The sequence below is a fragment of the Pogona vitticeps genome, chromosome 5 (assembly GCF_051106095.1).
Source record: "Pogona vitticeps strain Pit_001003342236 chromosome 5, PviZW2.1, whole genome shotgun sequence".
NCBI lineage: Eukaryota > Metazoa > Chordata > Lepidosauria > Squamata > Agamidae > Pogona > Pogona vitticeps.
In genome coordinates, this window is record NC_135787.1 from 150,031,918 (window position 1) to 150,047,590 (window position 15,673).

General features: G+C 40.2%; 1 protein-coding gene across 1 annotated transcript in view; it reads left to right on the forward strand.

The window, feature by feature from the left end:
• The window catches only part of OTOGL (otogelin like), a 102,394-nt gene that overhangs the window by 26,097 nt on the left and 60,624 nt on the right, over positions 1-15,673 (forward strand). Inside the window, exons 18-25 of the mRNA XM_078376806.1 lie at positions 57-181; positions 582-791; positions 1,606-1,771; positions 2,923-2,997; positions 3,795-3,847; positions 6,414-6,576; positions 8,285-8,392; positions 9,629-9,767. Coding sequence (XP_078232932.1) covers positions 57-181; positions 582-791; positions 1,606-1,771; positions 2,923-2,997; positions 3,795-3,847; positions 6,414-6,576; positions 8,285-8,392; positions 9,629-9,767 — 1,039 coding nt within the window. The remainder of the gene's footprint in view (positions 1-56; positions 182-581; positions 792-1,605; positions 1,772-2,922; positions 2,998-3,794; positions 3,848-6,413; positions 6,577-8,284; positions 8,393-9,628; positions 9,768-15,673) is intronic.

The following is a 15,673-nucleotide window of genomic DNA, read 5'->3' on the forward strand; positions in this document are numbered from 1 at the left end:
CTTGCACAGTATGATTCTTCTATTTAATTGTGTTTTTTCTCCCCATATCCCCCCAGTTCTCCAGCAGGAATGATTGAAGGAACTCCACAGCTGCATGCCAATGCATGGAAAGTTTCATCCGCATGCCATGTTCCTGTGAATGTCCCTGTGGTTGATCCTTGTAATATTAATCAACAAAATGGTGCATTTTTATGTTTTAAATTTTGATGTAGATTTGCCATAATTCTTTTGTTATATCATGCTTACTTTCTGGTTTCTGGGATCAGATGTATTGTTACTGCATATTAATTGGGTTGATCTGTTCTTAAGGTTCACAAGAGTTACTCTGGCAAAAGTAAATTGTTTAAAACCCATTGGTTTAAATGGCGGTTGAATAGACTTTCTGTTCTTTGGGTCTGTCAAAGAATCAATCCATTCTGAGATCAGTAGAATAAGGATTATACCCTTATATTTGCATCTCTTGGAATTTATGCAGCTTGTAGTTTTTGTAAGGTGTGTCTTATAATCTTTGCCATTTATTTTTTTATTGAGTGCTTTAATAGCATTCGCACTGGTCTAAGGGAAGTGTTGTTTTTCTTTAGCTGGGTATGCATCCCAGTGTGATATCATCAATCAAGAACTCTTTGCTCCATGCCATTTATACATCAGTCCAGGATTATACTACCAGCTGTGCCGCTTTGATTCTTGCAAGTGTGGGAGCAGCTGTTTGTGCAACGCCCTTGCACATTATGCCCATGTATGTGGAAAACATGGTGTTACTATTGACTTCAGATCTCATGTCTCATACTGTGGTAAGTTACAGATCACACAGAAAACTGAAAAACTGCTAGGATGGATGTGTTTTTGCAAACAGAACAGAATGCTCAGACTCTCACATTTCTGTCTGTATTAGTAACATCCTTACAGAATATTTAAATAGCTCTGTCTTCTCTTTAATGTCTGAATTGGTTTACTTCCTGATTAAGTGAGGAAGATAAAACTATGTTGGACAGGAACTGAGAAGTAACTCACAATTAACAAGAATAAATATATGTGTATATGAGGAAGCAAGCATTTTAAGGTATCATGAAACTGGGTGAGATTAGAAGAGGTAAATGTACCAGTTTTTTAACCTTTGGAAAGGGCTGGTTTAACTACAGGCATGGTGGGACAGGTACACAAATATGCACACACATTCCATGGAGAACTATGTTTGTCATTGGAATAACAATATTGATGTAAGCCAAGTACTGTATTCTATCTGTTTGGATACCTGACAGAGGAAAAAGAATTAAGACGGTGATTTAATAGATCAACATTGGCAAGGTAGGTCACAGTCCTATTGATATTTGTGTAAGGTCTGTGTAACTTGCCATGGCTAATTGCAGGTATATATCAGTTGCATGTTTGGTTACAAGCCTGATTGCGCAAACAAAGCGTGCACTGGTGCCTTTCATTTAGCAAGTTACACAAGCCGTATGGGGACACTAACTGAAGTCTGGCCTTAGATTTCAAACACTCAGCTACAGACACACTGACATTCTTGCACATCAAGTGCTTCTTTGATCTTTCTTAATGGTATTTATTTTGTTCCTGACACTGAAACAGTGTATGGTGTCTCCCCAGGAGTGGTGTGCAGAAGTGGCATGCTGTATCACCCATGTTCTTCTTTCTGTGAGCACTCTTGTTCTTCCCTTTCTGCTCTGGATGTTTGTGATCACAATTGTGCTGAAGGATGTAATTGCCCTGATGGAAAATACTTTGAAGACTCCATCAGTTTTTGTGTCCCAATGTAAGCTGTGTTTAATTTATTTAATTGCATTTTCTAGAATTAAATCCTAGCATCACTGTTCACAACATTTGCCTTTATTTTTCCCAACTGGTGGTTTAAAATCATAGAACTGAAGTGAACCTTTTGGAAGTACTGTTCGCTTACCAGTCCTCTGCTGGTTGGTGAATGTTACTGAGACCACAGTGTGACATGATGTGGTAGTAGGAGTGCCTTAGTAAAATCCCTGCAGAGGCAACAGTAAGGCAAATGGCATGGCACCTTAGAAGCCAACCCTCATCAACAGCATACATGACTGTTTGCCAATCTGCCCTGCTTCTGACAGGAAGGTGGCTGGCATTACTGTGGCATGCATGTGTGTGTGTGCGCGTGCACGCGCATCTGTCTGTGTGTGTGCGCACGCACGTGCGCCTGCCTTGATACATTGCTATGTTGGTAAAAGTATGTCACCAGAGGGTTGCTGCCATTACATTACTGGTGGGTAATATTTTTTAAAAAATTCTATGGGAAGATACATTGAACTGTTGATATGACAATGTCATGGGGAGCGGATTGCCAGTATTGCTATGCAGATATCCTATGTCCATTGTATGCAATGCATTTCTACAGCAGCCGGTGCAACAGTGGACACTTTCCTAAACAGAAACCCCTTCCCCTAATTTTCAGCCCCGCAAATGTAGAAAGGAAGGAAAGAGTCCAGCCAGCTGTGGTGGTGATATTCATATTCATTTCCCCTTAGCTATTTTGCACAGTTTTGCTCACTTCGTGCAAGAAATCCCTCTTCATTGTCCTTTTGTTCTTTGGTTGAGAGTGCCACAATATACCTTATCCTCTCACAGAGGTATGACAATAACTTTGCATTTTCTGCAAAGATGAGACAACAAGGATTGAGCTATATCTCTGCTAATGCCAATAATCTTCTTGTGACTAGAAAGAAAAATTCCTTCTTCACAGCTGCAGTGTACCCCTATATACATTCCTAAACTAAAGCAAGAAGTAGGTCAAATGTCTGTGTGACAATGAATACGCAAGTCAGTGGTGATTTTGAAGGCTATGTCTACTGTTACAATTAAAATATTATGAACTAATCATTATTGTATCATCAGCTCTGTAATGCTCTATTGTATCTGCACTGATGAATTTTATTCCATCAGGGCTAGCTGCTGGTGTTACTATAAAGGTAGAAGTTTTCAGCCAGGTGAAATCCTGCCCACACCACTGGGCACATGGTAAGTCCTAGTATTAAGAGTTTCATCTTTTATACTGTACATTTCATGTGGTAGTGCTGAATATGCAGTTTGGTTTTCATCATGTCATTTTGAATTGTCGTTCTCAATGTATGGTCAGTTGTTTCTGGAGCTTGAAATTTAGTATGCTTTCCCAATGTATGCTTTCCTGCTGTTGGCTGATTTTGCTAACTTTATTTTTCTTTAATAAAACTGCAATGTATTCTGAAGCAATCATTGCTATTCTCTAAACCAGTGGTCCCCAACCTTGGGCCTCCAGATGTTCTTGGACTACAACTCCCAGAAGCCTCCACCATCACCTCTGCTGGCCAGGATTTCTGGGAAGTGAAGTCCAAGAACATCTGGAGGCCCAAGGTTGGGGACCACTGCTCTAAACTGTGAACTGCTTTGCTTGCTTGGATGCACTGGACTCCAGTTCACAAGACCACTTCTTGTAGTATGGAGGCACTGTTGTGACAATTGTGGCCTGCCCAGGAGCAAGAATTAGGCTTTTGGTTCTGGTGAACTTACAATGGTATGCCATCAGTTTATGTGCACACCACTTTTTGTCATGTGAGATCTCAATATGAACTTGATTAATAATGTGGTTTTAGGCAGGGTCATCCTAGATCTTAGCTAGTGACATGATAAATCAATATAATGTTATTGCTGTTTCACATTAAGTTATTATCACATCCCTATGTTATTTAAATATACATTACTGTCTCAAAAATGATGATTGTTGCTGTTCTTATAATTTTTATGTAGTTAAAATGTTTTCTTAATGTGCATTGCTTTAGCCAGTGTCTAAATGGAACAATGAGATGTACTGAAGTTGTTGCAGTTCCTGCAGGTAATTCCTTTTGTTGTTTCAAATAAGAATTCTTAGAGTATTTTTTAAGTCAGATACTTTTATTTCAGGGACTGCATGGGCTAAAGGAAGGCATTGAGTTTAAATATAGATTCCGTTCTCTCATGCCTACCAACTGTTGAGTGGTCTTAAGTAATTGTTCTTCACTCTGATTTTCACTTCTCTGTAGACTGAGGAATCTCAGTCATCTTAATATTTTAGGAAAAACTATCTATCCAAAGTGGTAAACTGGCAATACTACCTGGAATGTTAGCTAGGTGCCCAGCAGCCTTGAAACATCAGCCAATCTTTTTTGTCCTGTCCTAAGTGGGACTTCCATGTAGTAAGCTTTGAATTATAACCTAGGAGTGGATTTGCATAAATACATCAATTGTCCAGTACAGTGGGGTCTTGACTTAAGAACGGCTTGAGTTAAGAACATTTTGACTTAAGAACCACTCTCATAGGAAAATATTGACTTAAGTACTTAGATTTGAGTTAAGAACTGAAAAAAAAAAACCACGTGGGAGGCAGGGAAAGTGCAAAATGTGAACTTTCAGTTAACTGTTGGCCAGTGAAAAGGGTGCCTGTCTGCTTCCTCACTCCTCCCAGGGTTTAGAGAGTGGATTGGGAGTCTTCAGACTGCCTGGTACTGCCTGGACTGTATTTTCCCTGCCTTCCCTGAACCTTTCTTGACCTAAGAAAAAAGAAACAAAATATCCCCCTCTAGTGGTCGAAGGCAGAATAGCAGCTTCCCATTAGTTTCTATGGACGGAAAAGAGCAGATACGGATCAAATGGTTTTCTATGCATTCCTATGGGAAATGCAGATTTGACCTGAGAACTTATTGACTTGAGAACCGCCTTCCAATACGGATTAAGTTCTCAAGTCAAGACCCCACTGTATCCTGTTTATCTATCTTACTTGTATAATGCACTGTTGTGCAACTGGTTAGGTTTTTTTGTTCTGAAATTGTGCAGATTGGTATCCTCTGTGTTTATGTGTAGGCATAAATTACATTCATTTTAGTAACAGAAACTTCAACTTGTATGCTGGAGATCATAAGGAGTGTTACACCAGGGGAGTGTTACATTCCACAATCCTGAATAGGATACAGGTCAAAGTGACTAAGTAGATGTTAGGGTATTAGCTTGAGGCTTGTGTATAGATGTAATACTTTCAGAAACTGGAGTTGCAAGAGCCCAGCTACCAGTGGTTGTCATAATAGTAACTTAAAATACTTTTCAAGGTATAATCAGACTTCAGCAACAATATACATAAACAAATTTAATGTAATTGTAAGAACAAGTTCTTATGATTACATATAAAGCCCTAAACGGTTTAGGACCTCGATATCTTGTAGAGCGCCTTCTCCCACCCAGTTCTGCCAGAGTCACTCGTTCCAGCCAGGCCAGGCAGCTAAGGGGCCTAACGCCGAGGGAAATCCAGAAGGAAAGAACAAGGAGTAGGGCCTTCTCGGCAGTGGCCCCTCGCCTTTGGAATAACTTGCCAGTGGAGATCCACCTGGCTCCCTCTCTGGGTGTTTTCAGGAATAAACTTAAAACCTGACTATTTGGGCAGGCTTTCCCTCCTGCCGTATTTTAACTGCCATATCTTAATTACTTATACTTCGCCATCTTGGACTTATATGTTTTTGATTTTATTGTTTTTAATTTTGTAAACCGCCCAGAGTAGACCCTTGGTCTAGATGAGTGGAATAGAAATCTAATAAATAAATAAATAGATAAATAAATAATTTACCATATTTTTCTGTGTTTAAAATGATACTTTTGTCTAAAATCTTTGGATTAAAAATTGAGGGTCATTTTATACACGGAAGTAAGCTGAGGAGATAACAAAAACAAGTGGAGGGGGGGAATGGATCAAAGCGATCCTGCTACGCTTTGCTGCTTTCCTCCTCCACTTGCTAAGCCCCATGGAGCTTAGCAAAAGGAGGGGGAAAGCATTGATCAAAGGGCTGTAGCATCACTTTGATCCCTGCTTTCGCCCTCCTTTTGCTAAGCCCCGGGCTTAGGAAGTGGCAGGTAAAGTAGCAATCAAATTTCCAAATTGGAGTTAGAAAAGTGGGGTCATCTTATACATTGGGGTTTCTTATAAACCGAAAAATATGGTACTTTATTTTTAATATTTAATCACATTTTAAAAATTATAATTTCTTGCAATCTAGTTTAGTGGACCACTTAATAACCAATCTAAAATGCAGTATTTGTAAGAAACTGATATCTGCAAATTTCACATAAAAACAAACTTTAATGTAGACAAGGCTTTTTGATCAGTGCTGAATTTGAGATTAATATATCCGATGACAGTATTCATGTATGCCTTGCATAATTCTGGCAGTCCTGAATGCTTTTGGACTGAATTGACTCTATGCACTGTAAACAAAAGTTATGGAAGAGATGTAAAGAATAAATTCAGCACTACATTGTGTTAAGCTTATCATGTCGAACTTACTGAAAACAGGAACTGCTGAAAATAAGCATTTTAATACCAGCTGACTTTGAGACCAGCTGACTTATCTCATATAGTTTGCATTTCACATCTGCAGTTCACACATGCAGTGAAGAAAAGATATACTATGACTGCCGATCTCCTGTTCCCGGTTTGCCATCTGCTGGAGTAAGCTGTGAACTGTCTTGTGCAAACCTCGCCATGAACTTTACCTGTACCCCTTCTCCACCATGTGTGAGTGGTTGCATCTGTCCTCCTGGGTAAGTGCGCCTAAGAGCTAGATTTCTGGACCAAGAAATTGCAGTCGGGATCTGATTAGTGTTCCTCCCTCTGATTCACTTCTCTCACACCTGAGAAATAGAAGGAGCTGGTATTGTAGGTGTCCTTTAAATAAGAGAGTAGTAGAAACTGATAGTTCTTTGTAACCCTTTTAAAATTTAAAAATCTATAAGGAGAATAACCAGAAATAAGATTTCCACACCACATTTAGCTGTCATGACCTTGACTTCATAAGATAATGTTTGGCAAGGAGTAGGAAGAAGGGATAGGAACAGGTGTTTTTCTTGTGCACATGGCCCCATTGCAAGAGATGGATGGATGGATGGATGGATGGATGGATGGATGGATGGAATTTAAAAATTGAAAATGGGGAAGTCTTCTATTAAGTCTAATTTCCCATCTTATCAAAATTATTTTCGGACCAATGCTAGATAAAACCTTTGGTGTTGTCATTTGATCACTTTCCCCTTTCACAAGCAAGCATGGAACGGGTGGATGTCGAGGTGGGTGGAGCTGCACTTGATTGAGTTTGCAGTGCTGGTGCAGGAGGGCCTAACAGGGACGGTATTAAGTGGGCAGTTGATTTTGATCAGGAAAATTGTATGCACACTTGTATGTTTGTGCACACCTCTGAAGCACTGCAGTCCCTCTTAAACTCCCTACACATATATGACAGTTTTTTTTCCCCAAAATGAAAATAAATGGGAGACCCAATCATTTTATTTAGAGTTCCAGCTTGTATGGAGAGCTTACATATGAACAAAGTCTCTTTTTTCTTCAGACACATTGGTCTCCATGTGGAGAAAGTGACCATGGAAAAGGGTGCTCCTCTTTAAGCATTTTCTAAAGAAGCAGCTGTGTTAGCTCCCTCTGTGAAGAGCTGATTAACATATCAACTTGGATCAGTAGCTGCCATCACTTTCCCCTCCCTCATCCGTCGGAGATGAACAAGACTCCTACTTATGCAGCAGATTGGAGGAACTCTGTTGTGGGATGTGTCCCATTCCCTCAGTCTGGAAAGTACAATATACAAAATTAAAAGCCCTCCCCCAAAAGGACCCCAAGCCAAATGGCTTGCTTTCTCCTTCCTTAACTGGGAATTCTCTGGCAAGTGAACCAAACTATGGACAGATCTTTAGGAAGGGTCTAAATTTTATTACGTCTTAAAAGAGTTACAACATATTTCAAAGCAAAAGGCAGAGTGTAGAGGCAAACAACTATGCAGGTTTAAAAAGAATGGCAGAGGTCTCTGATCATCCTGTTGATCTTCATGGGACAGAGAGTCAACATCTAATTCATACACCCACTCCAATGCAGGCCTTGCAAAAATTACTTTTTTGGACTACAACTCCCAGAATCCTCATACTACTACTGAGGGATTATGGGAGCTTTTTTTAAAAAGCTTTTCCAAGCTCTCTTCCTTTATGTTGCATGAGGCTTGTACCAGGTAAGCAGGCAAAGGACTGTGGCCTGAATATTTGTTTGTTCTTTTTTAAATTTAATTTACACAATAATTTTTCAAGATCTTCACTGTTATATTATATCAAATTTTGATCTGATTCATAGACTGTTTAAATGACCATTTGATTCAAAGCCTGGCAATACAGAATTTCTCTTTCTTTGAAAGGATAATAACAAATGAATATAGGTGACTTTCTATTTTAATTTTGTTTGTTTGTCACATCAAAGGATGGCAGAGCATAAAGGAAAATGTTACGTGCCTGACAGTTGTCCATGTGTCTGGAAAGATTGGGAATATATGTCAGGTGAAGTAATATCTACCCCGTGTTATACATGGTATGTGATCAATTATGTTTTTTTAATAGTAAATTTTAATATTATAAGTACGTGGTGAGTTCACATATTTGTCTTTTCATTCATGTAATATGATTAATAATGATTGGATTGACACTGTAAAACTTTGTGAAACAAATGAATCTAAATAAAGGGCATAGTACTTTAAAAATATATTAATTGGGGAAGAATGAGTCTTCTTTAAAAATTGAACTATGTCAAATATTTTTACACTGTTGAGTAATCTGTCTGCCTTCCTCAGGATTGAAAACCAGTGTCTGAAGGTGCAGATGCAACTTTAACAATATTGTGGAGAGAACTGAAATATACGTTGTAACCAAAGTCTGCTTTCTCCTTGTGTGCAATAAATGTCACTCTCAAGTGATAATACAACAACAACAACAAAAACAAAACAGTATAGCAGTGCATTAAACCGTGTAAAACTAGTTATTGATACTCTGTTTTTTAAATACCACAAGTGTCACAAGTGGTCTGGATGCAATACATGACAACTGAAACTTCAAATGTCCCTCACTATGTCCACTCTAATGACATTAGAAATGCTAGGAAAGCTTTACTTTTTTTATTAATACAGTATAGCCAGGGCAAGCTTGTTGCAACGTCAGAAAAGGGCACAATTTACAATTCTGCAGGTCATTATATTCGCGAAGGCTTTCACGGCTGGGATCTAATGGTTGTTGTGGGTTTTTCGTGCTCTTTGGCCGTGTTCTGAAGGTTGTTCTTCCTAACGTTTTGCCAGTCTCTGTGGCCAGCATCTTCAGAGGCCAGAGTGCTGTCCTCTGAAGATGCCGGCCACAGAGACTGGCGAAATGTTAGGAAGAACAACCTTCAGAACACAGCCAAAGAGCACGAAAAACCCATAACAACCATCTGCAGGTCATGATTGCCTAAAGAATCCTGCAGAAGAGACTGTAAGATCTTTGGGGAAGGGTTTTGCCTCCTCACATTCTTTGAAACAGTATTGGAGAACATTTGGCCTGCAAGAGCTTTTGGATGAGAACACTCGCATCCTGTACTGTAGGCAGTTGTTGGATGCACTTCTGGGAGTTGTAGCCCAAAACATAGGTATGGTCAAAAGTTTCTCATGTTGTCTGCAAAGCACCATGCATGCTGGTGGCATTTGCGTCTATTTTATATATATATATAACAAGAGAGTTTACATCTTTGTTTTCAACTCTCATCTCAGTTAAATAATCTTGATTTCTGCTCCCCTTGCAGCATTTGTCGACGTGGGATATTTAACTGCACCTACCATCCTTGTCCTGCTGTGTGTACTGTCTATGGCGATCGTCATTATTATACTTTTGATGGCCTGGAGTATGATTATGTCAGTGACTGCCAGGTTTATTTAGTAAAGGTAAGGAGACTTGTTTTTACTTATTGGCATTTCTTATGTGTAGGTCATTGTGTTGGTTATGACTTCTGCTCCCAAAATGGGAAAAGAGTGGCTTGGGATGCAGGGTTGCTAAACATTTCAGGGTGAATGTAGTGAGGTGATAAGAAATTACAGTATTCCATGACCAAACTAGCCTATTCTTTCCTTGTAACAGGTTAAAGAGAAGAAAGTGAAAAAGAGACAGAGAAATGCAGTGTCATTCTTTTTCACTCCTTCAGTATGTTTGTTGAAAGAAAGGGCAGAGGTTGTGTGATGTTGTTGTTAGTATGTCAGAATAGTACTTTGGAGATCCTGATTCTAGACTTCATTGAGCCATGAAAACTCACCAGGTGACTCTGGGCCAATCACACTTTTTCAGCCTAAGCTGTTGAGAGAATGTTGTGTTGGGAAGAGTTTATTGGTGAAAAAGTAGAGTATAAATTGTCCTCCTCTATCGATCAATCAATGGTTGGTTGGTTGGTTGGTTGGTTGGTTGGTTGGAATGAATGAAGGAAGGAAGGAAGGAAAGAAGGAAGGAAGAAAGGAAGAAAGAAAGACCAGTTGGGCCACAGTGGCTGCATTGGCTTATCACAGAATAACTGACTGTGTAATGGGGCAAAAATAGTATTTGGTGTCTGTGAAACCTACGTGTGAAATTCCCTGCTGCTTTTCTTCTTCCTCTTGGGTGTGCTGAACTGACCAGTTCTTCCTTGGCATGGGATGACCATTGCCATCAGTTCATCAGGATCTATATCAAACCCAACCCTTAAGATTTTGATTGTTTGGGTACTAAAGATCAAAAGCTCTCTCATTGTCAGTGTTACCTTTGCCAAAAAAGATTTGGACTGAAATTCTGTTGCTTAGTATGGTATAGGCATCCTTCAGTCTCAAGAGACTGTGGTAACATGCTCTGAATCGAGGAGTGTCCTCTCCAGAGCATGAAGCCCGGGTAAGGTAATATGGAGGATAGGCTGTTACCCAAGCAGCAGATCCCCCCTCTCCACATTGCTGAAATGATCCAATGGAAAGGCAAGAGCCAATACAACTGGTTCCAGCAATGTCGCAGGAGTTGGCAGAACGACACATGCTGCCTTCGGGACTCCAGCTCCGGATTTTGCCTCGAGGTTAACTCCTGAAGCCTTTTCCATGAGTGGATATAGCCACAAGGCAGTGGAGGTTTGAAATCGGAGTTGTCCTTCTCCTAGATGGGCTGCCTTCCATGGCTGACGAGCCCCACCTACCCGGCCTGCTCTTTAATAGTGCAAAAGTATGATCTGATCCTTAAAACTTTCCTGACTCCCCGGCTTATGCAAATCTAATTGGCTTTCCTATTTACCATATTAAGGCCAGATACAAAATTTGAGAATTTCGTGCGCCTAACGGCGCGCAGTCCTGGGAAACGCTCTTATAAAGCAGGAAGTCCCACCCCTAGGCCCCACCCCCAGGCCATGTGCTCAGGAGACAAAAAGTATGGTAACGTGCAGCTATAGTACACCCATTGAAACCAGTGGGGATATGGTGAGCCAACTTCTCCATAAGTTCTTTTGATTCAAATGGGTATAGTCTGGTTGTGAGTTACTAATCTGAAGTAAATTGCAGCTAGAATAGGCCCATTTGAGTTAGTGGAACATACAGAGGACTTCACTCACCAAATCCACCATTTGGGCTCACCAATGGGCCCAAATGGATCCAAATGGCAAGGATGTCCACTATCTTGAAACCCTGTCAAGCTCATGTCAGCTGGGTGGGTAATACTGTACAGTGATTTTTTTCTTCCCTTCTGCACCTCTCAAAAAGCAAGGTGTTTTTTTTAAAAAAAGAACTAGTAGACAAAACCTCTCAAATCAATGAGGGAAATTGACTTAGACTGGTGCTAGGGCTAGTTTAAATGTTCATCAGTATCGGGAGCTGGGAGTCCTGCGGTTCTGGCCAATACATGTCTGTTCTGTCTATCAGTTGACTTTCTGATCTTATAGAGAGAGCTGTCTTGGAAGCCTCTCATGATGCCTTGCAAGGGCCAGAAATGGAACTCCAGGAGTGTATCTCCCCCTGCAAAGTCAGAGCTTTATCTAAGAATCCGAAACTGAATTTTTCATCAGTCCTGTGGCCCATGGTTTACAGCTTTTGGCTGCAGCTACAATAGAAATGTAAAATGGGCTGCCTCTGTCATTCTCATAGGAGAGGATGAAGAACTATAATGTCCTTTTTCTTGTAAGCAAGGACAGTAAAGAATTTCCTGCCATTCTTGATTGAGTTACCACGTTGTTGAAAAGGATGTTTTGAACAGAAATACAATTTTTAGGGCCAAAATTGTCCAATTTGCACCATTGTATGAATGGCATGAATTGCTCAAAACTAAAATAATTGCTGCTTTGATTAAGAATAAAAATGGGTATGAAGCTGTGAATGGCCCAGGGAGCTGGTGCATCCTTCGGCCAAACAGGTGTCCTCTGGCAGGTGCCTACTCAGGGACAGTGCCTAGAAGAGGTTGGACAGGGAAGCCTGGGCGCTGCCTATGAGTGGCCGCCTGCCACTCATAGGCAGTGTTGGGAAGTGGCAGTGTTGGGAAATGCCAAACATCTGTCCAGTTGAAGAACGAACTGGCATGAACTGCCAGTTTGGCAGTTAGTGCCCATCTCTGATTAAGAATTTGAAAAATTGGATGGGTTCTTTGTGTCTTAATGACCATGCAGTCTCTCTGTGCTTGGGAATGCGTGTGTACATGCACTTTGATTCTCAGAACGAAGAGACAATACAAAAACGCCAGATATCCTAGGGGGCAGAGGAGGGGAAAGCTCTCTGTTTTGCTCTCAAGGAATCCTGGCTCTTCGATTGCCATTTCTCTAGGAATGCAGATAATTCTCTCATAAACAGTTTGAAACCTGAAAGAGGTGTATCTGCCACAGATCCTTGGACATATGACCTAAGCAGAGAACTAAACAGGTCCTGTAGTATGTATATGTCCCTTGTGTGTTTCCAGGATGAGAACAGAAAGCAAATAAACAGCTTCCCATACTGGGCCAGATATATGCATAGCAAACTCCTGTCATCTGCCAGTGTCATTTATGAGCATTTGGAGTTCTAAAGTTCAGGAGAGAAGTTGGCATTCACAAAAACAAGATAACTGGCACATTGCCTCGGAGCCCTTTCATCCGACAAGCAAGTTGACACGAGTGATGAAAACATTGCCTGTGTAGATTCCTGATATTAGAACTAGTCTCAGTAAACTTTTTGACAGGTGCGATGCAAGTTCAGACTTCTTCCCCCTGCAAAACAAGAATGATCTGCTATTTTATAATAGCTAATTTGTTCTTAGTATTTGGACTGTGTGGGGCTGTTGAAGGATTTTTCTGGCCTTACAAAAAGATACTTAGTCTAAAGTATTCTCAGATGATGTTGTGGTGCTCTTTTCCAGGAGAGTTCTCTGTGGATCAGGGAAGGCAAATCTCAGACAAAGGAAAGTGGCAAGACTATGTGCTTGCATCCTATATGATCAATAAGGAAATCACAGACCTAATGGAAAATACACATTGCCTCATTGACTTCCTACATAGGTTTATTCATTCACAGCAAACATGGCAGGCCTCCACTCCATCTTATCTTCCAAACAAACCTGCAAAGCAAGTCAGGCTAAGAAGCTGCGGTTGGCCCAGGGAACTTGATGGTGAAGTGCAGATTTGAATGCAGCTGTCTTGCATCCTATTCATACTTTTTAACAGTCCAAAAAGTCAAGGATTCAGCTGCACATTTGTCCATGAAGGTGGACCAGTCGTTGTATCAACAATGCCCAATTAGGAAGTCTCCCCAATAAACCTGAGGATTCTAAACCAATTTTTCTCTCAAGGAAATTCTCTCTAGGAATCCCAGGGTCTCTATTTAAGCGAACTTGCCATCACCTTCCTGTAGGAGCACTCAGCATTTATTACATGGCATGGCTAGGATGAAGGCCCAGCAATCTACAGTCAAAGGGATGGGATGGATGAAAGAAAAAGAGAAGTATGGGATATGTGTATGTTTTTGTATGCATGGGTGTGTGACCTCTGGCTGCCCTGTGCAACCTACAACCCAAAGCATGTTGCACACTTCAGTGTATGCCTTGGACAAGGAACAAAATAAAGACATGGGCCAGAATCCTGTGGCTTATGCAATCCCGTAAGGCCAGCTATTCAGATGATAGTGCCAGAAAGCCAGTAACACAATAGCCAGTAAGAAAACCATTTATGAACTGGCAGGTTGTTTTGTTTCATTTATTTGCCAACCCTTGCTTTAGAGTAAAGGATGGATGTGAGGCAGGGACTTACTTTTAGCTTTTTCCTTGCGTGGAAAACTGTTGATTGTGTTGATTCAAAAGTCTGCTTGCACTATGACATTTACAGGAGAAGATAGGACAGGCTTTATAGCCCTTAAGACCCAATCGTCAACCACACCTCATTAGGAATAGGGGAACATTTATTGGAGATGAAGATCACAGCATCATCTCATTGTCTTTACACTGGTCAGGTCCAGATGTTCTGTGTAAGGCAGTGTTTCCCAACATTTTTGAGCCACACCCCCTTTTTATAATATCTAAGTTACCTGTGACCCCACACCACAGTTGCATTAAAATGCATTTTAATCGGGTAACATTTACATAGATATTTCAGAATATAATTCTAAACTAATATTTAATGTGAAGGTTGTACTTGCATCTGGGCAATAAATAAGTGTTGAAAAGCTTCTCCTATAAAAATAATTGCAACCTTGGTGACCCCCCCAGAAAACTGTTTGTGATCCTCTTGGGGGTCACAACCTCAGGTTGGGAAACCATGGTCTAAGGCAGTGGTTCTTAACCTTGGGTTACTCAGGTGTTTTTGAACTGCAACTGCCAGAAACCCCAGCCAGCACAGCTGGTGGTGAAGGCTTCTGGGAGTTGCAGTCCAAAAACACCTGAATAACCCAAGGTTAAGAACCACTGGTCTAAGGCAGGGGTCCTGAGACTTTTTAAACAGGGGGCCAGTTCATTATCCCTCAGACTGTTGGTGAGCTGGGACTATAGTTTGAAAAAAAAATGAACAAATGGATTAAAAAACTCATTTTTACTTGATAGGGGTGAATTAATTATTTGAATGAGTTTTTAAGTGAAGAAAATACTGTATATAGGAGGATAAATTTTAAAATTTGTAAGAGGGAATTGAAATGTATTTTTAAATTTTTATTAATAAAAAATCTGTTTTAGCTAATTATTTGTCTATATTTGAACATTTTCTTCTGGGTCCATTTTTACTTGATCTGAACAAATTCCTTTGCACACTGCACATATCTTATTTGTAGTGCAGAAAACCAGTAAAAACAATACAATATTTAAAATGAAGAACAATTCAAATCAACATAGTATTTCAATGGGAAGTATGAGCCTGCTTTTGGCTAATGAGATGGTCAATATCCAGTTCCATATTTGTCACTGCTACTTGTAAAAAGTGATGCAAGTGTGCATCAGTTAGGCTGGATCTGGTTGGAGATTTCAGATGTTTCATTCGAGATGGTTGCCATTTTGAGTGCATAGCTCCTGAGATTAAGATATGTCTCAGAGGAGAGAGATGCATAGAAATTAGTAAGGCTTCTTGACTTGAATGCATATTTCAGGGAGTTACAATTCTGTAGTTTGGCCAGTTCCATTTGGTAAACCGGATCAACAATTTCCATGCCAACAGAAAATGGGTTCCAGAAAAGGATGTATGTCCTGTTCATGGAGATGAAACTCTTTAAAGTGTGGGGAGGAAATTACTTCAATGAATAATCTTCATGAATTATAATTAAGCTTTTACTATATAGTATAATGACATAACCCCAAGCAGGTTGTGAGAATTTTTATTTGTTAATATAGGAAAATTTACTCATTAATGTTAAGA